Source organism: Bubalus kerabau, chromosome 13, assembly GCF_029407905.1.
Source record: "Bubalus kerabau isolate K-KA32 ecotype Philippines breed swamp buffalo chromosome 13, PCC_UOA_SB_1v2, whole genome shotgun sequence".
NCBI lineage: Eukaryota > Metazoa > Chordata > Mammalia > Artiodactyla > Bovidae > Bubalus > Bubalus kerabau.
The window spans coordinates 20,000,001-20,024,827 of NC_073636.1; the positions used below are offsets into that span (position 1 = coordinate 20,000,001).

Sequence of the window (24,827 nt, forward strand, 5' to 3'; positions counted from 1 at the left end):
CTATAAAATAGTCAAATGATATTATCAGATGGAAGAAAGACTATTTAAGTAAATTGTGAACGAAAGCTAATATCATGTGAAAGAGATTGCCTTTGTCTTAGAAATGACATTAAATGATCAGTGTCATTCAGTTTAGTTATGTTCCTTAGTAGTAAACAGCGCTAGAGAAAATCTAGGTTTAGAGAAAGCTTATGTCATTGGAGCAAATGGGTGAGTTATCATTAGTTGAGTCTCTTCTTTCCTTTATTTAACCATATAAATAGGATTATGATGATTTTATTGAAACTCCCTCATTAAGTAATGAGATTTGTCCAAACAGAGCTCTGATTGATTTCCAAGTATTCAATCCGATAATTAGGAAAACAATATTATAATAGTATTGCAATAATAGTTGGAACATTTAATAATGGGTTTATTTGTTCACAACCCAAATTTGCAGCCTTCTTTTCTAGAACTTATATTTAAATTGACATCTGAAAAGAAGGTCCAATCAACCAACTTATGTAGAAAGGAGAGCATTGTTATTAGTGTCAAGGGTTTTCCAAAGTAGTAATTTTCTGGCTCTAGAAAATCACTGAGTTGAAGCGAAGAACAATTAACAATACGGGTTGTTAGCCTGCAATTCACCCATGTTTTGGGTGAATTGACTTATTCCTAGAGAAAACTGGCTTTGGAATTAGAAAAATGTGATTGTATATTTGTTTTTGTTCACCTGGCCTCATCCTGTCTATGCCAGCATTGCAGCGCACTCTTTTTTTAGGCAAAATGAGAGGGTGTGTCCTCCTGGGTTTTTTGTCAGTGGCGCAAGGAACATGTTTGTCATCGTAGTTCAACACACAGATTTCCTTGCCAGCAAAATCGCTTTTATTCTTTGATATCCTTTCCAAAAAAAACAACCAGAAGGCACTGAAGCCTTTTACCCATCAAGTGATTTTATGCGGCATTTTATCATAGACACTGAATTAGACGACAAGTAATTGAAAGCGATTCAACTTGACTTCGAAGAGAAGCAGTTTACTCCAAAATGTGAGATCCAAGACATGCACGTCGCGAACCCCACCTCTCCAGCTAGCAGTCTCTTTGAAGCTCCATAGATTCCAAACTAACAGCTCTGGAGTCATTGGTCAAAGTTACACACACTTTCAGAGCCATGAACTAAGTGTGCCTGCAGATGCTTGTGCTGACTTATGGGGCCAAGTGTGAATGCCTAGCTCACGGCACCTGGATGCCCGTGAAGCCAGCTCTCCATCCAGGCTGGGGGAAGAGCTGGAAATGCTCTGTGTCCTAATTATTAGGAATTATTATTAAGATTTCAGGAATAAGCTTCATCAAAGCTAGATGAAATTTTATGTTAAAAATAACCTTCTAAAATATAAATATACAGTATCAATGATATAAATATAAAATATCAGTGATATAAACCTTCCAAAATATAAATGACATAAATTGTGCCAATTCTTTTTTCTGGGGAAAAGTTGCAAAATCCAGATATTCTCCACCAAAAGGTTTACCTTAAGAAAAATAGACTTGGCTGATTTTGTACCTGTTTAAAATGATTCCCTTTTGTGTTTATTTATTCAAAAATACCTTATTTTAATAGTACTTCTTTATAGTAGATGGTTGCCTATTTTTCCTCATAAAAAGGTGGCAGAAAGCCAAATTATCTGATTCTAAGGTAGGGTTCTAATTAATGGAGGGATTAGTGGAAAAAATACAAAGAATAGGGTTTTGCCGTTTCCTCTTTCAAGCAGCACAAACACAGTGTTGCCTTCACACCTGAGAAGCAATGGTCATCGTAGGCCTGCTCTCCCCGCAGAGAGAGCCTGATGCCTGTTTTTTAAATTCTCCAGGCATTCCATTTTTGAATTATACTTCTGTTTTGGGGAAGTTGGCATTCATCGCCTTGCTCTTTGGCTCCACCGTAACGGAAGTAGGGAACCCAAGAGCTGTGATCATGTAAATCCACAAATGAGCACACACACAAGACAGATCAGGGTCCTGCAGCCGCTCCAGCTCAGATCAATATTGCATTAGCTTGCTAGGCTAAGGTCTCGCTGTTGTTCAGGAAAATTCAATACTTCTTTGTATTATAGTCGAAAAAGCCTTTCACTCTCCAGTCTTGAGGGTTCCTAAAGAGAGCTGCATGCTGGTGTCCGGGGGCGATGTTCAGAAGGACAGAAGGCAGATTTACCAGGCATGTCTTCAACATTATAAACCAGTGAGTCATGGAGATTCTCTAAATTATGAGTCTGCACTAGACAAGTTCTCTTCTGTTTGCTCTTTCAAAGAGACCCCCTTTCCCGCCATCCCCAGGGGAATTGGGTGATGGTGGAGGGGAGGGGAGGCAGCCAGAGCTGGTGGCGGGGAGGGGGATGGGGATGACTTCAAGCTTCCCTTGTGTGCTTGTATTCCTGGTAAGGTCAGTGGCTTTGGCCAGTCGAGAACGACCCCAAGGATTAAGGCTGTAAAAGTTTGCCCACAAACACAAGAAAAAGAAAGTTATGAAACCACAACAATGGAATTTAGATGAGGGGAAAGAGTGAGGGAAGATGAGTAGACTCTCAGTTCAGTTCAGTTGCTCAGTCGTGTCCGACTCTGCGACTCCACGGACTGCAGCACGCCAAGCTTCCCTGTCCATCACCAACTCTCGGAGCTTACCTAAACTCGTGTCCATCCAGTCGGTGATGCCATCCAACCCTCTCATCCTTTGTTGACCCCTTCTCCTCCTGCCTTCAATCTTTCCCAGCATCAGGGTCTTTTCCAAGGAGTGGATCAGGTGGCCAAAGTATTGGAATTTCAGCTTCAACATCAGTCCTTCCAATGAATATTCAGGACTGATTTCCTTTAGGATCAAGAGGTTTGATCTCCTTGCAGTCCAAGGGACTCTCAAGAGTCTTCTCCAACACCACAGTTCAAAAGCATCAATTCTTCAGCACTCAGCTTTCTTTATAGTCCAACTCTCACATCGATACATGACTACTGGAAAAACCACAGCTTTGACTAGATAGACCTTTGTTAGCAAAGTAATGTCTCTGCTTTTTAATATGCTGTCTGGGTTGGTCATAGCTTTTCTTCCAAGGAGCAAGCATCTTTTAATTTCATGGCTGCAGTGATTTTGGAGCCCCCAAAATAAAATCTGTCACTGTTTCCATTGTTTCCCCATCTATTTCCCATGAAGTGATGGGATTGATTGCCATGATCTTAGTTTTTTGAATGTTGAGTTTTAAGCCAGTTTTCACTCTCCTCTTTCACTTTCATCAAGAGGCTCTTCAGTTCCTGTTCACTTTCTCCCATAAGGGTGGTGTCATCTGTGTATCTGAGGTTATTGATATTTCTCCCAGCAATCTTGATTCCAGCTTGTGCTTCATCCAGCCCGGCATTTCTCATGATGTACTCTGCACATAAGTTAAATAAGCAGGGTGACAATATACAGCCTTGACGTACTCCTTTCCCAATTTGGAATCAGTCTGTTGTTCCATGTCCAGTTCTAACTGTTGCTTCTTGACCTGCATACAGATTTCTCAGGAGGCAGGTCAGGTGGTTTGGTATTCCCGTTTTCCACAGTTTGTTGTGATCCATACAGTCAAAGGCTTTGGCTTAGTCAATAAAGCAGAAGTAGATATTTAGATTCTAAGCCTCCCATTAAGACTGCAGACCAGAAATGGGATTTCTTTTGGGGAAAGCAAAGACCTGAGTTTATGGCTCTAGTGAGATATTTTCATGTGTATGTTTCTGGCAACTTTGCACCCCTCAGGGGAAGGGGGAAGTGTTGAATTGGTGACAAGGCCACATTCAGAATGAAGAAAGCCTAGCCAAGAGCCAGCACTTGGTGTAGGAGAATCTGAGGCCAGGATTAAAGCTGGAGAGAAACAAAAATCAGTGAGTTTCATCTGAGAGGCTGTCTTCTGCCAACTGGGAAACCTGATACCACGACCTTTCCCCCCAATTCTGCAGAGCCACCGTCCAGGACTCTGGTGCCCTTTGGATCATCTGTATCCATCCCCTAAATGAGCAGCCTCCTTGTCTTCTTTATAATAAAGCGGTTGACACACACAAATATTTGGGTGCTGGAAAGTGAAGGATGACAGAATTTGGCAGATCCGTTACTTTGGGCACATGGAGAAGTTATCAGCTATTCAAACTTTGCATTTTGCACTAACTCAAATAGTCAACCACTTTGGTTTAGTTTTTTTTTTTTTTTTTTCTTTTCTTTCCTTTTATTTTTTAAAGATGGTTGGCCAGGAACTAAAAACCTGTTAGCCCAGGATTTGATCACTCTGTAAAGCAGGGTGTTCAGACAGCCACTGGCCAGGAACTCAGCAGGCACGTGAGGCTCCAGGTAGGCCAGATCTTATGGGGTTCGCTTTCTCGATCACACATGAAGCTTCTCCCAGCCCTCACCGGCCACCTTCTGCATCTAAGTGGCACACACTGGCCTTGGAACCCCACACCCCTCCCCACGACCCATCCCTCCAGAGAAAAGTCCACCTACTGTGCCTCCTTGAACAAAGCAATAACTCTTAGTTGAAATGCACAGAACCATGGATTTCTTGGAGGGGAAAATGGTCTATACCAGATTGTCCTTCTAAGCCCAAACCATCTGGTATGTTTTTACCATATGTGCTATGAAAAAAATTCTAGAGAAAAAGGAGGGGTTTTTTTTTTTTTTTTTTTTTTGGTCTTGCTGCTGATCTATACAGGGAAATGAAAAGATTCTCCAAGCCCAGAGGGCTTCTGCACTGTCCATAAGGCAACTTAGAGTTGCTGAATTGCCACAGTTGGTGTGAAAGCACTTCAACAAAGGGCTGGCCAGTTTAAGCCAAATAACAATTTGACTCTATCACAAGTTCGTCAGTGTCCCCAGTCTTTCTCTGCCTCCGTTACTGCCTGTTTTCCTGGTGTGCAGTCAGATGGCTGATTTGGGTCCTCTCTTGTCCACTGGACACAAGTGCCATGCATCATCTCTCTAAGGTTTGGGACATGAAAAACAGAAACCAGAAAGATGCATTTTTCCTTTGTCTTGATTACAATTCGCTAATATGTATACTAATATCTATAGTTTGTAAATTTGCTAATTATTACAGTTATTAGTCTTCAGATACATCACCCACTGTCACTTGTCTAAGTCTGTGATGTTTATCATAACGAGGCTCCAGGACTGAAAGATGAAAGAGGAAGAAAGTGGGGGTTACCCAGGGTGGGATCAGACCTTGGTTCTGCTCTGTTGCCAGGACCGCTCTGTTCCAGGACTTTTCCCAGGATCCCCTCCTAGGTTGGGGGCAGGGAGGATAGGCAACTCCAAGAACCCTCGCTGGGTGATCACAGCATGGCGGAGTTGCTGGGCGCTGGACCGAGTGTACCATGTGGTCCTGGAGATAAATGCCAGGGTGCACTTGGCAGCCCAAATCTCCTTTACAATTGAAGCCAGTATTTCGATTTTGTTCCTGAAAACAGTCCTGCTCACTGGGGAATGTGGTTACGCCTGTCATTGCCCTTCTGAGCACACTTGAAAATCCTCCACAAACCTGATCCAGTATGTTCACCGCAAACCAATTAACCAGGGAAGGCTTGCTTTTGGTAAGAAAACACTTCTGGGTTCCGCTGGGACCCATGTCTGCAAATGGTTTTCTGGCATGAGCTGCAGCAGAAAAGGTGTTTTCACGGTCTCTGCATTCTCCCTCTGCAGTTGGTCCCCACATTGGGCGATACTGTGGACAGAAGACACCAGGTCGAATCCTCTCGTCGTCCGGCATCCTGTCCATGGTGTTCTACACGGACAGTGCCATAGCCAAAGAAGGCTTCTCGGCAAACTACAGTGTCCTGCAAAGCAGTGTTTCAGAAGGTCAGTATTCACGCCTCTTGCAAAGCCCTGCCTTAAATATTCTCTGCGCTTCCTCCTCACACGCCTGTGGCTCTATGAAACACTAAAGATGTGTTTTGTGAGTTGGAGTGCCAAGTGTTTCTCTTTCTCTTTTAAATGGTTTATATGAATATCAACAGAAAGAACTATTTGGGGTGCTTTCTTAAGAAAATTATGTGTGAGAAGGCTGCTTGTAAACCTCGGAAATTACGTGAGAAAAATTGGGAAATGGCAAAACTGCACCTAGAAACAATGAAATATGACCAGACCACCTACCTGGCACCCTCCGGCATGTATTGGATTGAGAGTCAGGAAAGCACAGGTATCAATCTCTGATAATAAGGACCAGTCAGTATCAACATAGTTCACTGATGGGCAGGCAGGGAGAATGGATGGTGCGTGGTAGTTTGGAGAGACCCTGGCAGATGCTGTTTTTGTCTTTCTTACATGAATGAAAGTGGATGTTCATGTAAAAGAAGCAAGTTTCAATTTCTGTGATTACTTTCCATAAAAGAAAAAAGAAGTAATATGGTTTTGTATCTTATTAAAATACTTGACTAACTCAGTCTTTGCTCAAAGTTGATGTTGTCTCCAGCTTTTTTAAAGGCCCGAGGGAGAAAACATGAAAGAACAATGAATGATTTGGGTTTCAACAGTTTTAGCTGCTGCTGCTAAGTCACTTCAGTCATGTCCAACTCTGTGCGACCCCATAGACTGCAGCCCACCAGGCTCCCCCTGCCCTTGGGATTCTCCAGGCAACAACACTGGAGTGGGTTGCCATTTCCTTCTCCAATGCATGAAAGTGAAAAGTGAAAGTGAAGTTCCTCAGTCGTGTCCGATTCTTAGCGACCCCGTGGACTGCAGTCCACCAGGCTCCTCCGTCCATGGGATTTTCCAGGCAAGAGTACTGGAGTGGGTTGCCATTGTCTTCTCCAGTTTTAGCTGCTAGGTTATCACGTAGCATAGAAGGCAGGGGAGTTTGGAGACCTCTTTTACAGATATGCTCATGTCTTTTCTACCAGATCTTACTAGAAAAGGAAAAAAGCCAATTAAACTTCAAAATCTTCTTTGTACTTAATTTATTTGGTTAATTCATTCATGTATTTTTGTGCCTATTTTATATTCCAAATAACAAATCTAAAGCTTAAAAGTGTGAAACCAGTGAAAGAAAATCTTTTATGCCATAAAACAGTATTAATTATGCTGGAAAATACAGAAAATGTAGAAGTTTCATTGGTTGAGGTTTTTCTGGATGGCTGAGAGCCTTCTCTTTAATCTCTGAAGGTTTTTGGTTTTTTTTTTTTGCACTTTGGTACTTTGAATTCACATTTTCCTGACCTTAATTATTCACTTCCCAGTATCATAGTTCATATTTCATTTTTTGTTGAGTATATGAGGCCTAATGGAATATATGTATTTATGATTCATGGACATTATTGTGAATGTTACTGTTTATGCTGTAAAACTGTGGTGGTCTTTGGGACCCTATGATACTACAGTTTACCCCTGATGGATACTCTTGTATATTAATAAGATAAACTCATGGTGTTATTAACTATGGCCAGGTCAGGGCAGGGGAATAACACAGGGGAGTCTGAGAGGGGAAGCCTTGGCACCAGTGTTAAGGACTCTGAAAGACAGAGAGTTAAGTTCTACTCAGCCCACCAAATAGGAGCTGTAAATGGACAAAGAGTCTTTTTCACTTTTATTAGATCTTAGAGGAAATAGTAAAATTTTATTTAAATATAACTCGATGTGTATGCATATGACATATCTGCATATGTTAACTTTGAAAGTGAATCAGAATATCCATCATTTCCTAAAAAATCTCTAATAATTTTTGTGTCACCCTAAGCCCAGTTGGAAAAATAATCAAGTATGAGATCTTTATAGCCTTGATTTGAAGAATTCTTACCGTGAAAATGCACATATCAGTGCTACAATCCAATAAGCCCCTTGCTGTCATCTTTTGTAAGATTTTGTGTGAACATCAAAATGAAGTTTTTAGTTTTCCAGATCAAAGAAGAAAATATGCATCTTAGGTTTCCATACATTTTCCTGACTTTGGACCATTGTTTCTTCCCTTCAGACTTCAAATGTATGGAAGCTCTGGGCATGGAATCTGGAGAGATCCACTCTGACCAGATTACAGCTTCTTCCCAGTACAGCACCAACTGGTCTGCTGAACGCTCCCGCCTCCACTATCCTGAGAATGGGTGGACCCCGGGAGAGGATTCCTACAGAGAGTGGATCCAGGTATGTGGCTTCTACTTGGCACATCAGGGTAGAAAGTTTGGATTGTCTACAAAGGTTGTTGAAAAAAATGTGCCATCATGAGTACCTTCCAACCAGAAGGACAAGGGGACACCAAATGTAATTACTCTGCAGAATTCACAGGATCAGAGAAAAGCCCAGGTGATTTCCCTGAAAACCCATTTAGCTTCTCAGATACTTGCATATGACTCAACAGAATCTGAGCACAGATGTCTCACTTAAGTAACAACTCAAAGATATGAATTTTTTTTCCCAACAGCTACACATTTTCTATTGATGTGCTTCCTACTTCAACAGATTTTTATTTCCTTAATGAAATATCTTAACTGTACTTGCAGGTGTGCATGAAGTCATTGTTTGATAAGGTGTTTTGTTTGTTTGTTTGCTCAGGGTAGAAGAAGAGAAGAACGAGGTTGAGGTTTACTTTCTCACGCTGGTGTCCACGTAGCATGTGCCCAGAAAGTGGTTTAACTGTGGGTGTTGGTGTCTGTGGATTTCGTACAGGCACATACATATGAAATGTACACATCTCCGTCCTTAGTAGTGATGTTGGTTCTGCTTCCCCACTTTGATACTCTCCGCTTGCCTTCACCCTTCCACCCTCCACAGGCTCCCCTCCTCTGCACCCCGCCCTGGACTTGTCTCCCAGCTCATCCCTGGCATCACTCCCAAAATCTAAACTTGCCCAACCTTGATGTCTGGATACTCTCACCCAAGGCCTGATATTCAGGTTCTTGACTTTTTCACCCACTGTCAAATCAAACGTCATATTTGGCTGTGTGGGTTCAACTGTGGGCAAATTATTCAACATTTTTTGCTGAAGGATCCAGACTTCCTTTTCAGGAGTGTAGGCAGAGCCTGTCTTGCACTCATTTCAAGATATATAAAAATGACTAATTCCCAGGGAGAGTTCCTAAGCAAGAAAAAAATACCAGGATGATTAATCCCCTCCTTTCTACATCTACGGCTGTTTCAGTCTTTTGAGCACAAATACCAGATTTTGTTTTACTTTGGAAAGGTCAATATTAGTTTAACATACACTTAAAGTGAAATGGCCTATTTCAGGAGGCTGAACTCACACTAACCTCAAAATGATAACACTGAGAAATGTGTAGAGGGTGAGAAAAGAAGAGGCTGTTACCTTGGGATCACTGAATCCAGCTCTAGATGAAGTCAGAAATGAAATGAACTTGCCTATGTCAAAAGAGCTCTTGGAGACTTTCCCCCCCACCAGTCAGCAATTCAGTGTGATTGACCTGCCTCTAGAGGGGTGCTTATGTTTTGCAGAGCTAAGCAAGTTTGCATGGTGATATAGTTGTCTTCTTGGTGACGTGGAGAAAACTCAGTAATTTAAGAGACGGTGGTCTTGCATGAGTTTGGAAAATGCAACGGTAGCAATTCGTCTAGGCAAGGAATTCTGTGTCAGTAGAAGCGTAGAGACAGAATGGACTCTCACAAAGCATTTGTCAGTGGGATAGAGTTCACATCTCTCTTAGGAGTCAGGTGCCATTTGAGATGGCCCCAGAAGAAAAATCTCAAATGGTTCAGCTCTCTATCAAAGTATGGTTCAGATATGCTAAGTAACCAAAACCCCTCAGGCAAGAAGGTTTGCCTCTTGCTGATAGTACCCCCCGCATCTCTGGTTGGCGTGGCTGTGTGTGTGCTAAGTCAATTCAGTCATGTCCAACTCTTTGTGACCCTGTGGACTGTAGCCCGCAAGGCTCCTTTGTCCTTGGGATTTCCCAGGCAAGAATACTGCAGTGGGTTGCCATTTCCTTCTCCAAGGGATCTTCCCCACCTAGGGATCAAACCTGAGTCTCCTGTGTCTGCTGCATTGACAGGTGAATTCTTTAGCACTGAGCCACCAGGGAAGTCCTCTCTGGTCGGTGTGTGGGGAGTGGGGGGAAGGGTGGGGGGTGGGAGCAGTCTGTCCCACATCTTCTCACACCGGAACTTAGTTGGATGGAAGAGTCATCATCCAGAACCTGTCACCAAGACAGACGGAGGCAGGTAGCATGGCCGAGCAGGCTGGCTTCTGACACTCTGTCCAGGAGTGGTTCACCACGTTCCTTGCCAAAGTGCCTCCCAGGACCACACTTAACTTCTGAGGGGCAACAAGGGAGGGAGGGAGAACAGACAGAAGTATTTGGTGCCAGCACAAATGACACGTGTCATTCACGGGATAGTTGCCATGTATGAGTGTTTACTATGTGCCCCGAGTTCAGCTGGGTGCTTGACACATTTTTATTTAATCCTCATAACAACCCTGTGATGGAGGTCTAGTTATCCTCATTTTTAAAATGAGGAGCCTGAGATTCGAAGAGCTGAGTAAATGCCCCGAGATCATGGTTCGTGATCAGGCTTGGAGGCGAGGTCTGTTGGACTCCATGTGCTTCATCTTTGTCGTTGATTCCTATACATTCAGGTGTATCCTGTGAGGCATCCGTCTCCTTTTGTACTTTTCCTCGTGCTGAGAAGGCTCACGTGGGATGGGTTTGGGGGTGTCCTGTTTCTAAACTGAGAATGTGGGGCCTTTGCTCGTCCATCCCTGTGGGAGGTGAATGTCAATGACAGTTCACCTGGAGGGAAAATGATCGTTATCGCCTGCGGGCGCGAGGAGCTCAGCAAGTTCATTGCTGTGCTAGATGAGTCTGTGTACATAGTGGGCGATCTTATCATCCACCCGTCACCTAATTATGAATAATTTCATATGTTTCCAGCTTTTCTGAAACTCCTTAGAAGAAGTGGGCTGGTTGCTTTCATTGGGTGGATGCCTAAGAAATTAAGCCACAAGCACAGCATAAGGGAGACGCAGGGCAGGAGGCACCTACCCGCCCCCCTCCCCGCCCCCCAAGAGGACCCTCCACACCTGACAGTCCCATTTGTATGCTCAGCGGAATGTGGATGGAATTTGTTTTCTTTTTCAGCTTTGTCACATTTTGCATGAAATGTACCCCACCAAACATGTTGCTGTAGCAACAAGGACAAACACTTGCATGTGTTAAATTAATAAGGCAGCCCTGGAAGCTGACTCTCCCTCAAGACAGGAACAGTCTTTGGTTCAATTGTTTTCTTTAGGAAATTACCGAGTGACATAAAAAAACAATGCGTCGTTAACCGCCGGTGTGGATGTCCTCTGTGGTGCTTCCTGTGGGATCTGTTGTCTGGCAGAAAGCTTAAGAACCTGGCAAGCGGCTGTGTAGTGAGGAGGAGCATGAAGGAAGTCCCGACTCGGACATTTTCACGTGGTCACATCCTGGTCTGAAGGCCGTTCAGTATCCTGAGAGGCAAAAACCTCCTCTTGTCGACTGCAGAGTTAATCACCCTGTGAGCTTTGCCCTTTTTTCCTCCCCCCCCCAGAATAGTCCTTTCTGGTCTGTATCCTAAAACTACTGATCTTACTATTCTATTCATTTCATCTTTATCTTCGTTTGTTTCTGGTTAAGCAGTCAAGGATTCGGAAGAATCAGTGTATCAGTGGTGCTATAAAAAATTCTTAATTTTCAAGCACATCCTTTGAGCCCAAGCCATTCACCTCATTGACACTGAGTTTTATTTTCCTATAAAATAAAGGTAACGTAAGCTTCCCAGGTGGCTCAGCAGTCAAGTATTCACCTCCAGTGCAGAAGCTGCGGGAGACGTGGGTTTGAGATCCCTGGGTTGGGAAGATCCTCCCTGGAGGATGGCATGGCAACCCACTCCAGTATTCTTGCCTGGAGAATTCCATGGACAGAGGAGCCTGGCAGAAAACTTAAGAACTTGGCAAGGGGCTGTATAGTGAGGAGGAGCATGAAGGGAAGTCCTGACTTGGACATTTTCACGTGGTCACATGTAGCCCGCCATGGAGTGGCGAGCTACAGTCCATGGGTCACAAAGAGTCAGACACAACTGAAGTGACTTAGCGCTCTTGCACAAAGGTAACACAGCCTTCCTCATTCAAGCTCTGGCAGTCTTGCCAGAGACAGTGGATCTCGGAGAAAGGCAGGCTCAGATTTTTCTTTTCACATCTGCAAACTAAGTGCATAGAATATGTGTCTGATCAGAAGACATGTTATCCTAAATCCTAGTATAGCCATTCACACACAAAGCAGAATTTAATTCGTTAATTATTTCGATGTTTTATTAATGATGGTGTTCACCGTGCTGTAAACAGATTTGTCCTTCTAGCTTTAATTAAAGCTCCTGGGAGCTCTTTCCTCAAAACAACTGTGACTTTTCCCTGATTAAAATGCCAGGAGACAAGAGAAGGAAAAAAAAAAGGTAAGAGACATAATGCCTGGATGGAGTATGAACTTTGTTGATCCGAAGAAATAAAAATGGCACTAGGGACTAATCGATTACTTACTACACTCTAATGACTTTAGAAATAGAATTACTTCACACACCAACTCAAGCTGAAACTCTGTGTGTCTCCAAATTTGGTAGCATTGTCTTTTGTGGGGGAAAAAAAAAGATTGGTGCTGGATTATTCATGTCTTCACTTATTCCAGAGGAGCAGAAAGCAGCTGGCTTCTAACCCACATCCTGCTTGGTTTGGTCCCTCAGCCCTATTATGGATTAATCCCATAGAAGAGAGAAATCTCTGAGAAGACCCTCTGTAGCTGTAAGAATCCATCAGCAAGCCCCGTCTCTGTTCACTACATTTTCTGGTTCTTTCTGAGGGATGAGGAGAAGAAAAGTTCCAGAAGAGAGGAACTCATGCTAACCTTCTCCAGAAGCTTGTTTCCATATTTTCCTTTTGCCTTATATGCATTTTCTTTGGATACTGTTCCACATTTTCTAACTGAAGGAACTTTGAAAAGTGACACCAGTAACCAAAGACCTTGGTGTAAGGAGATGAGCTGAATTGAGCCAAAACACGCCTACAACCCGGCCCCCCCTCCACACACACACATTCAGGGTTCACTCACAGCCACAGCTGTGGGGTCGAAGAAGGTGGGTGCCCTCATTCAAGCTGGTCAGATCCAAGCAACCCTGAGCTTGCTTGGAGGATTTTAAAATTCATTTTAAGACACGTTCTAACAACAAAACCGTATTATGTTTCTATAGCATTTTCCCTGTCTAAAAGCCTCTTTTCAGACACTAAGACTAAGACATCCCATCTTAGTCTTAAAGTGTAAGTGAAGTGGGCCAGAGGTTTTTTAATCCGCATTTTCTCATGAGAAAGCTCAAGCTCAAAGAGGTTAAATATTTCCTCAAGTCCCGATTTGGGGAAAGCTACAACCTGTGGGGAGAGTCAGCCTCATACAACCAAAGAGGACCTCCTTTCTCGGACTTGGGACTTGAGTCTCTGGGCACCTAGAGAGCTGGAGGGCAGGCGGCTGCTGGAGACTCAGAGCTCAGGTTCAGATCTGAGCCGGGCCCGGGTGTAGCTGACCTTTGCAGAGCTCTTTGGCTGTGGGAATTACTACTTGGTTTTTTGTTTTTGTTTTTCAAATTTATCTACTTATTTTTGGCTGTGCTGGGTCTTTGTTGCTGCAAGCACGCTTTGTCTAGTTGCGGCAATCGGGGGGTCACGCTCTTGTTGCAGAGCACAGGCTCTAGGTGTGAGGGCTCAGTATTTGTGGTGCATGGACTTAGTTGCTCTGCGGCATGGGAGACCTTCCCAGACCGGGGATCGGACCCGTGTCCTCTGCACTGGGAAGCAGATTCTTTACCCCTCCACCAGCAGAGAAGTCAGGAATTGTTTTTCACTTCCTACTCTGTCCAGTACAGTAAACTGTACAGATTCTGAGCAAAGTGAAAAGCCTGGTGAGGTCTTAAGGCCTCACGTGTCACAGAAGAAATTGTCATGCCCTTCGCCAGGTTCCAGCCCCCAGCCTCAAGATTTTCCTTCTAGTCCAGGAGGTTCTTCAAGGTTTACTACCATCAGGCACCTCCATATCCACCCAGGAATGCGAATTGAATGTGAATGTGAATTGTTGCTACCAGCAACCTCTATGGTGGCTCCATCATGATTCAGAAGCTGAATTATTCTCCCTTAACAAAAACGGGGGCTTCCCTTGTGGCTCAGCTAGTAAAGAATCCTCCTGCAATGTGGGAGACCTGGGTTCAATCCCTGGGTTGGGAATATCCCCTGGAAAAGGGAAAGGCTACCCACTTCAGTATTCTGGCCTGGAGAATTCCATGGACTGTATGGGGTCGCAAAGAGTCAGACACAACTGAGCAACTTTTATACTTACTTAACGAGAATGGAGACAGAACATCATTTAAAGGCATAGACCTGATGTCAAGAGCTGAGGCTAGCTGGACATCCTTGCCGTGCCAAATGGAATGAAATAATTCTTGAATTCTTGGAAATCTTCGCTCTGACACACAGCACTGCGACACGTTTTTATCGGATTTTAGGTGGGAGAAGTGAGTGTTGTTTATTCAATTAGAAGAATTTGTTATCTGAAACCCTTGTTGTAATCTTTGAGGCTTTCCCCAGATTTAAAGTGGAAGCTGAAGAAATTTATCTTAAGGGTCTTGAATGTCATTTATTTTCACAAGTTTCATATCTCATTTTCTTTCCTTCACCACTTTTTTGAGTGAATCTTTCATTCTCTCTTATGAATGTGTTGAGTGTGGAAAGGGATCTCTTATGAAATAGTTTGTGATATTTTCATACAACTACTAGTTTCTAACAGATTTATAATCTGTGTTCAAAATCTGCTTGAATTGGACTAATCCAGAACAAACATGTTATCCCGAGTATAAAGTCTCTTGACTTTATCCTGACTATATGGTCAGGTCTTACAGATCAGACTCTTCAGAGGGCGTTTTCTCATTCAGATCATTAGTAAATTGCTGAAACTGCAATAAAATGCTTTATAAATGTGCTACTAGAGAACTGATGAAAATAGCTGACTGGGTTGCCTAAATGTGGAATGACACGTGTAAAATATAATGTTGGCAAATTTAGGGAAAATACAGCTGTTCAATTGAATGTTTATTCCCCAGGTATGCTCTGTGTGTGTGCAACTAATATTAAGTTACTATTTTAATGGAAACATTGATCTGGAAGGGAGAAATCTGCTTTTTTAAAAAGTCACCCAGGTGAGCCTTTGGTTATCTTACCCTAGTTCTGCAGTGGCTTGTATTCCCTGCACAAAATAAATGCTTTACCTCCCACCTTTCATGTATCACAGACCTGCTATCTCTAACTAGGTTTCCAGCCAGGAAGCTTGTATTCCAAAAGTTATTGTCTCCAAAGGGACTTTTCCTAATGTTTTTTTCTGATAGCTTGGTGGTTTGTGTTATAGAAAGTCATTTGAAAGAAATGTATAATAGGAGATGTATATAGAGACAGAAGAAATTCCAAGGTTTCTGTTGTGTTTGAAGGAGGTTATGATTGGGGAAAAACAATGCACATGTGACATAATTATTATTTAGACATTTTTAGCTGTCTTTTGTCATAGAGAAAAATATTGAGATGACTTTAACCATTTTGGTTAAGTTGACCACTTAATTTTAAAAATCAGTCAAAGGATTTAGTATTTCATATCGATACACTTTAAAAAAAGTGTATGACATTTAAAGAAGCCTCTTTGATTTTTATGATGAAGCATCACTGGGAAGACAGTGTTGAAAGAACCACAACAGTTTAGGTAGAATTACACTTAAAATTGGGCTTCACTGGTAGCTCAGACAGCAAAGAATCCACCTGCAATGTGAGAGACCTGGCTTCTATCCCTGGGTTGAGAAGATCCCCTGCAGGAGGACATAGCAACCCCCTCCAGTATTCTTGCCTGGAGAATCTCCATGCACTGAGGAGCCTGCAGTCCATGGGGTCTCAGTCAGATACAACTGAGCGACTAAGCACGAGCACACTTAAAATAAGTTCGTTGGTAGAACATGAACCTTCCTTTTTGTCTGCTGTTTTGGTTTCTTATTGTTTTATACCAGTGTTGTTTATCTGGACCTAACATTCATAGCTAAATTCTAGAGGAGAGGTTTCTATATTTGTTTCCAGAATATCTTGACTTCAAGAATATGATTAAACAAAGGTGCAAACATCCTTTTGTCTAAATCCCTTAATTTGCATGCTTTCAGAGGGATTAAGTGATTTGCAAGACCACAGAGCAAGTTCGTGACAGAACCTGGGTTGGAATCTCAGTATTCTGGCCCCTGCTTCTTTGCTCCCAACTCTATTGTAACAGTATGAGAAAATAAATTTGGATCCTGTATGCCAATGTATCCCTACTCAGCAACTGATTAGTGACTGATGTCTAGTAAATCGAACGGTCACTGCAGAAGCTTTAATTTAAACAAATGATTGGACTTTCTCTAGAGCAGAGTTTCTGTGTCTGGACAACCTTGACCTTATGGACTGGATATTTCTTTGTTGTGGGGCCTGTCCTGTGTGTTGTAGGGTATTTAGCAACATCCTCCACCGACTAGAAGCCAGTAAGACACACATATATGCACACACACCCTCAGTCATGACAACCAAAAACACCTCCAGGTGTTGCCAAACGTCCTATTTGGGTGCAAATGTATCCCCAATTGAAAACCACTGGTGTAGAAGATACCACACAAATCCTAACCAAGTCATTTTTTTAAAAATAATCAAACCGATCAGCATTTTGAAATAAAAAGTTGCTGGTTACTTGGCTGGTTTTGTCACTTTTCAAACTCTTACCATAGATAGGGTTTGAACAGAACCATAGTTCTTTTGTTTTCCAAAAATACAAATGCATCTGTTTACTTTATGCAGGAAAATAGCATCATAAACCTGCTTGCTTGTTTATCTTAAAGCTTCACTATTTTTAGCTTTTAAAAGTGGACTGTTTTTAGCTAAATAAATACAGATGTTATTTCAGACGTGACTGAGTCTCAAAATGCACTGATAAGGATGAGACTAAGGAAAGGAAACACAAGGATAAACTCAGCAGTCAGCATTGACAAGATTTAGGGAAAATAAGAGTGGAACGAGCTCTTCACACTAGGACGCTGTGTGTTCCTGACCTTGACTTACCTGTTTGAGTTTTTCTTTTTGCAGTATATAAATTAACAGTTGTTTTTTTTTTAACTTCAAAAGTAATCAAGAGTAAGGAACTGTGTTTGAAAACCTGTCTATTGCTTGTTAACTTATCTTTTCTTCGGAAACATATTATTAAGTTTCCAATTCTGAAACATAAACAACAACAAGTAAGGACCCATCAATTACCAGCCAGTTTCTGTGGACCAATAGGAAGGCAAGGTTGATGGTCTTACATCTGTTTTAGGTGAAAGACTGTTCCTGTCTGTGGTATTTAAAATTTAAAGAACTTCTGTTGTTATACAATTGGGAATCCTCAGGGAGTAAAATGTTAATGAAATCCATAACGTGCACAGATTTTATGATACCAGTTTTTAAGAAATTCCTTTGGTGGGGTTTGTTGATTTCTGCCCTGGCTTTAATAATTGTACCTTTTACAGAGTGTGTTAATGTTCACATATCGGAGAAATGGCTACTTTTATGCAGCATGTAAAGCAGGACACAGATTTCTAAGCTTTAAATAACTTTCATATCCAAACTTGAAAGACCCAGAGTACAAAATGTGTGTTCTTCAGAATCGGCAGAATCCACAGTTTGAAACTTTTCAAACACATCCACGGCAACCTTCTTCAAAAAGGTGAAAAAGGTCCACGCTGGGAATTCCAAAGCCAGGGTGTGCACGTGTATTCTGTATATTTCTCGTTTAATGCACCATTGGAAATCTCCACATCAGAATGGCAATTTTTATCCACATCAAAATAGCAATTTTGGATGCTGACCTGAACCAAAGACACACAAAATCACACACACACACTTCTTTCCTTACTCCACAGCAAGCCCCCAGCCTTCACATTTCATTCAATTGTACGCTTAAAGAAAGGAGAGTAGATTAAATTAAAAATGCCCTATAAATCCCAATAGTAATAAAATGCATTATGCTTTTATATTTCCAACTATCGAACAAAGTAAGCATTTGAGACTAATTGCACATGTTATGACAGAATAATCACATATGTACTTATACAAGTGACTTATACATTTTTTTTCAGCTCTTTTTGCCTCCAGGGGTTAAAAACATATTTATGGCCTGCCTCTAATTGCCTTCCTTCAGAAGAATGAAGTCTTAATTTTACCAAAGTTTTATTTTTCTTACAATCCCGGTGCTTTAAAATTGTAACTACATTTTTTTGGATTCAGCAGAAAAATAAATAAGCTCCTTTATTCTTTTAGCAAGCCTGAGAGGGCAACAGATAGAATTCTTCCAGGGATGGCTGATTGGATGCGACAGCTTCTGAAATCCTTTCAAGCATTTAAGATTCTGTGATTCTATTAAAAATAAATTTACTCCATCAGCTGGTGCCCTGGGCTTGCTTAAATGAGAATATAAATATATGAAGCATAGCTGGAATTTGTTTTAAATACTGCTGCTAATCATATCAGGCAACACATAGCCAAAAAAAAAAAATTTTTTTTTTCTTAATTAAAAAGTTTTTTTTTTCCCTTAGATCAAGTCATTGTTTAGGTTGGCTTCACCCTGAAGCTTATCTGAGGATTTCACATAGAAACCTCACTAGTTGGGGAGTGAGGAGGGTTCAGGATGGGGAACACATGTATGCCTGTGGCGGATTCATTTCGATATATGGCAGAACCAATACAATATTGTAAACTTTAAAAATAAAATAAAAATTTTAAAAAAAGAGTCAAAAAAAAAAAAAGAAACCTCACTAGTGGAGCTGTTTCACTTGATCCTTTTGAGCGAGTTCAGGGGGAGGTGCGGCCTACTAGGGGAGATAAGATGAAGCCTGGACAATTCATCCTTCTGTCTCCCCAGTCTTTGACAGAAGTATCTGTAAGGCACAAGCTCAACCACCATTCCAGCCTATTCACACCTTAAAGTCTGGCCAACATTTGGTCTTTCTTCTTTCCTTAAGAAGACAAATCCAAGTGCAATGTTATAGACCACCATACTAATGCAGAAATGTGGGAGGAAAAAAAGCAGGGTGGGAGATCCAGCTGTCTGGAGAATCATCACAGAGGTCTCAATGCTTCTAAGACTCGATGTGTTTACTTAGGGCTAAAACTGATGGAGCATAGACCCGGTCTCCAAAGAGAAATACTGAGACCCTGGTAAAGACACAGGCTGATGCCTACAGTGCAAGAAATGAGACAGAGACTTAAGTTTGAAGATCTGGAAATTAAATATAAAACTTCCAGTGGGAAATACTTGTGATAATAAACAGAGGTTAGCGAATCATATGAACTGTGAAATACTGAACAGACTGTTTTTGATATTTCAGGAGGTACACAGAGTTCATGGGGAAAAGAGAGAAGAACTTCTAAGTTCCCAGTCTTACAAAATGAAGATAAAGTATGCAGAATTTTCCTGGCCTAGTTTTGTTTTTTTTTTTTAATTTATTTCTACTGGGGTATAATTGCTTTACAACGTTATGTTAGTTTCCAGTGTACAGCAAAATGAATCAGCCATACATCTACATGTATCTCCTCCCTTTTGGATTTCCTTTCCATTCAGATTACCACAGAGAATTAAGAAGAGTTCTCTGGTGGCTCAGTCAATAAAGAATCTGCCTGCAATGTGGGAGACCTGAGTTCAATCCCTGGGTTGGGAAGATCCCCTGGAGGAAGACATGGCAACCCACTCCAGGGTGCTTGCCTAGAGAATCCCCATGGACAGAGGAGCCTGGCGCGCTACAGTCCATGGGGTTGCAAAGAATCGGACGCAACTGAGCGCTCAGACATGTCCAACTCTTTGCAACCCCATGGACTGCAGCACACCAGGCTTCCCTGTCCTTCACCATCTCCCGGAGCTTGCTCAAACTCATGTCCATGGAGTTGGTGATGCCATCCAACCATCTCATCCTCTGTTGTCCCCTTCTCTTCCCGCCTTCAGTCTTTCCCAGCATCAGAGTCTTTTCCAATGAGTCGATTCTTCCCATAAGGTGGCCAAAGAACTGGAGTTTCAGCTTCAGCATCAGTCCTTCTAATGAATATTCAGGACTGATTTTCTTTAGGGTTGACTGGTTTGATCTCCTTGCAGTCCAAGGGAGTCTCAGGAGTCTTCTCCAACACCACAGTTCAAAAGCATCAATTCTTTGGCACTCAGCCTTCTTTATGGTCCAACTCTCACATCCATACATGACTATTGAAAAAACCATAGCTTTGTCTATGGTTGGTAAAGTAATCTCTCTGCATTTTAATATGCTGTCTAGGTTTGTCATATCTTTTCTTCCAAGGAGCAAGCGTCTTTTAATTTCATGGCTGTAGTCACCATCTGCAGTGATTTTGAAGCCCCAAAACATAAAGTCTCTCACTGTTTCCATTGTTTCCCCATCTATTTGCCATGAAGTGATGGGAACAGAAGCCATGATCTTCGTTTTCTGAATGTTTAGTTTTAAGCCAATTTTTTCACTCTATTTCACTTTGGTCAAGAGCCTCTTTACTTCTTCTTCACTTTCTGCCATAAGGGTGGTGGTGTCATCTGCGTATCTGAGGTTATTGATACTTCTCCCAGAAATCTTGATTCCAGCTTGTGCTTCATTCAGCCTGGCGTTTTGCATGATGTGTACTCTGCATTTAAGTTAAATATGCAGGGTGCCAATATACAGCCTTGACATATTCCTTTCCTGATTTGGAACCAGTCTGTTGTTACATGTCCAGTTCTAACTGTTGCTTCTTGACCTGCATACAGATTTCTCAAGAGGCAGATCAGGTGGTCTGGTATTCCCATCTCTTTAAGAATTTTTCACAGTTTGTTGTGATCCACACAAAGGCTTTGGCATAGTCAATAAAGCAAAAGTAGATGTTTTTCTGGAACTCTTTTGCTTTTTCGATGATCCAGCGGATGTTGGCAATTTGATCTCTGGTTCCTCTGCCTTTTCTAAATCCAGCTTGAACATCTCGAAGTTCACGGTTCACATACTGTTGAAGCCTGGCTTGGAGAATGTCGAGCATTGCTTTGCTAGCATGTGAGATGAGTGCAATTGTGCAGTAGTTTGAACATTCTTTGGCATTGCCTTTCTTTGGGATTGGAATGAAAACTGACCTTTTCCAGTTCTGGGCCACTGCTGAGTTTTCCAGATTTGCTGGCATATTGAGTGCAGCCCTTTCACACATCTGTGCTATTCAGTGTGTTCTCATTAGCTGTCTGTTTTATACATATATGGGCTTCCCTGGTGGCTCAGAGGGTAAAGCGTCTGCCTGCAATGCAAGAGACCCCGGTTCGATACCTGGGTTGGGAAGATCCCCCGGAGAAAGAAATGGCAACCCACTCCAGTATTCTTGCCTGGAGAATTCCATGGACAGAAGAGCCTGGTGGGCTACAGTCCACGGGGTCACAAAGAGTCGGACAGGACTGAGTGACTTCACTTTCACTTTTATACATATATATACAATGGAGTATTACTCAGTCATAAAAAGGAGTGAAATTGGGTCATTTGTAGAGACATAGATGGGCCTAGAGAGTTTCCTGGCCTAGTTTTTTAAACATTATTCTGAAAATCCAGACTGGTTACTGGTATTGTCAATCACTAACATTTACAGCACACACATCATCCTATTTTTGTAGTTTTAACTTACATTTCCAAATATTGCATTAATTTAAAAGGATGCTGTTATTCATTTACAAAGCTCTGATACCAAGATGGTAAGAATTCATTTATTTAATAATCATTTACCTTGTAAAGAAAACTCAGTCAATACATTTGTTCGCTTAACATATTTCCTCAAAATATGGTAAATCAGTGAATCTCATTTATTAAGACAAATGTAGAAGGCATCTTATATGATCACCATCTGGGCAATCCTATGTCTTCTAGAGGATAGGACAAAAAGGAAAAGGAAGCAGGAATAATTAATTTGGGGTCCAATCTGTAAATGCTGGAACTGAATTCTAATTATCAACCTCTATAATATAATGTTAGTTCCCATAGACTAAGAACTTTGCTGTTTTCCAGAAGAGTTTATGGGAACATCTGTTTATCTACTTATCTTTTTTTAAAGTGCCTAAACTTAGAATATTCATCTCATATAAAATTCATCTTAATGAAAATCTTTTTATCAAAAGTAATTCCAACAAATTAAGAACCAATTCATCCCATTTCTTTTTAAATATCAGAAGTTTTTTTATTAAAACCATGCAGAGTAATGTGTTTTCAGATGTGACTTTGTATCTTAAAGTATAGTGACAACATTATAGGGTTCTTGCTGTTTTGGAAACCTCAAAGTGGTTTGAAAAAAAGTGGTTTCGTTTTTGTTTTTTTTCTTTTGCATTTCCAAATGTGGGCCTTAGCTCTATTTTTTCTTTTTTTTTTATTTTATTTTTAAACTTTACATAATTGTATTAGTTTTGCCAAATATCAAAATGATAAAAAGCACACTCCCCAACACCACACACACCACAGTGTGGTCATGTTCACCAAGAAAACATTTTGCCTTTTGTCACCTCCAAGGATGTGGTGAAACAGACGTGTCTGTGCATGCATTAAGAATGGTTCCGGAGGATACAATGGATGTTATTGTTCAGTTGCTAAGCTGTGTCCAACTCTTTTGACCCCGTGGACTATAGCATGCCAAGCTCTTCTGTCCTCTACTATCTCCCAGAATTTACTGAAATTCGTGTCCATTGAATTGATGATGCTATCTAACCATCTTGTCTTCTGCCGTTCCCTTCTCCTTCTCACTTCAATCTTTCCCAGCATCAAGGTCTTTTCCAGTCAGTTAGTTCTTCGCATCGGGTGGCCAAAGTATTGGAACTTCTCAGGTGGCAAAAGTATTGGAGCTTCAGCTTCAGCAACAGTCCTTCCAATGAATATTCAGGGCTGATTTTCTTAGGATTGACTGTCTCCTTGCAGTCCAAGGGACTCTCAAGAGTCTTTCCCAGCACCACATCAATTCTTTGTCACTAAGCCTTCTTTATGGTCCAACTCTCATATCAGTACATGACTACTGGAAAAACAATGGATAAAATGGATATATGTATATATATGACTGAGTCCCTTCAATGCTCACCTGAAATTATGACATTGTTAATCGGCTGTATCCCAACAGCTTCCCTGGTGGCTCAGAGGGTAAAGAGTCTGCCTGCAATGCAGGAGACCCAGGTTCAATCCCTGGAGAAGGAAATGGCAACCCACTCTGGTATTCTTGCCTGGAAAATCCCATGCACAGAGAAGCCTAGTAGGCTATGGTCCATGGGGTCGCAGAGTCAGACACGACTGAGCGACTTCACTTTCTTTGTATCCCAATACAAATTTAAAATTTTTTAAAATAATTTAATTTACAAAAAGAACCATTTCTGAAACAAACAACCAAAAAAGAATGGTTCTGGTGGATAAATACAAGTCACAGTTCCCATCATGTTAAGGACTCTGGGCAGGGCTAGAGGGGGAAGAGCACGAAGTGATGTGTTTAGTGGAACATCTGTGTTTCTTCTCCTGTAGTTTGAAAGTAGACAGGCAGATACACTTTTCCCACCTCATGACCCAGGCTTGAAATGCATGAAATTACTACAGACAGATTTTTTTTTTCAGAACATTAAAAGAATTTGCAGTTCTGTTCCTTGACTGCATATGGATGGCAAAGCAGCAAGTCTTCAGAGCACAAAAGGTTTCTCCTCTTTTGCCTTGGTTACCCACCTCCATCCACATTTTTCCAACTTTTCAGCTCTTCTCCTGCCATGGGGCTGGTCTCTGCTTCATCCATTACTATAGAACATCACCTGTGAATGGTAGTTACAGATGATTCTCTTAGACAGTAATTCTTTGAAAATGTATTATTCCAAGGCTTTCCCACCTCCTTTATAAGTCATCTTCAAAAAAAAAAAAAAGTCAGTCTACACTTCCTGGCTGAATAGTAAGCTTCCAAATAGGGAAAATACTGTGAGCCAAATATTAAATCGTGAAGTTCATTTCATCTGTTCTCAGGAATGACTGACACCCCTTCAGAGACCTACAGTTTATATACAGTTTCTGACAACCAGCTGCACCTCGGCAGCCTGTTCTTCGTCTCTTCTCCTGTCTCTGGGGCAGTGTTCATTATAAAGGGTTTTGGCGGGTGACCGACTTTAATCTCGGTAATCCCGTCAACTCCTTGCAGGATTTTTAACACCAAATAGAGAAGTTTTCTTGGACACCTGCATGTCCAGATTCCCCATCAGCACATAAAACTCTCATTAGCCTGAGAGGCCCACCTAGATGCCTGAGAAATACACGGAAAGTCGGTGTAAAAGGATGCTGTCAAAGTTTATAGGCCAAGAGGCTGAGTTAGACCATTGCCCCCATCTGCAAGTCTTTAGTTTCCAAAAATTCACCCTTGTGTTTGTTTTTGAAACCAAGCCTTTTAGAAGGAGGGAGAAAAATTAAAGGTATGACTTACTGAGAAACTGATGATAAACAAGTCACTTTGTTTGTGCTGAAATAGATGCTATCTAAGAACAGATGTGTGTTGATCTTAAGTGATTTGAAATCTCCCCAATACTGAAGATATTAAAATTGTGTGGGTAGCATACAACCGGTTTTGAAACAGAAATAGATCTTACCTGTACCTATTTAAGGTTTAATAATCTCTTTAAGAGATAGACTGATAGACTGGAAAGATGTACGTGTGCATAACTGAGGTTACTGCATCGTGGAAAGGTGTTATGTGGCCTGGCCTTGATTCAGAGCCAGCATCAATGCTTCTTCCATGGGGCTGCTTCTCAGAGACCATGAGACAAAC

At 41.6% G+C, this 24,827-nt stretch overlaps 1 protein-coding gene across 4 annotated transcripts in view; it reads left to right on the forward strand.

Moving 5' to 3' along the window:
• The window catches only part of NRP1 (neuropilin 1), a 147,682-nt gene that overhangs the window by 65,698 nt on the left and 57,157 nt on the right, over positions 1–24,827 (forward strand). For all 4 annotated transcript variants that reach the window (XM_055543737.1, XM_055543738.1, XM_055543739.1 and 1 more), the window contains exons 5-6: positions 5,687–5,842; positions 7,950–8,116. In XM_055543737.1, the coding sequence (XP_055399712.1) occupies positions 5,687–5,842; positions 7,950–8,116 (323 nt within the window). The remainder of the gene's footprint in view (positions 1–5,686; positions 5,843–7,949; positions 8,117–24,827) is intronic.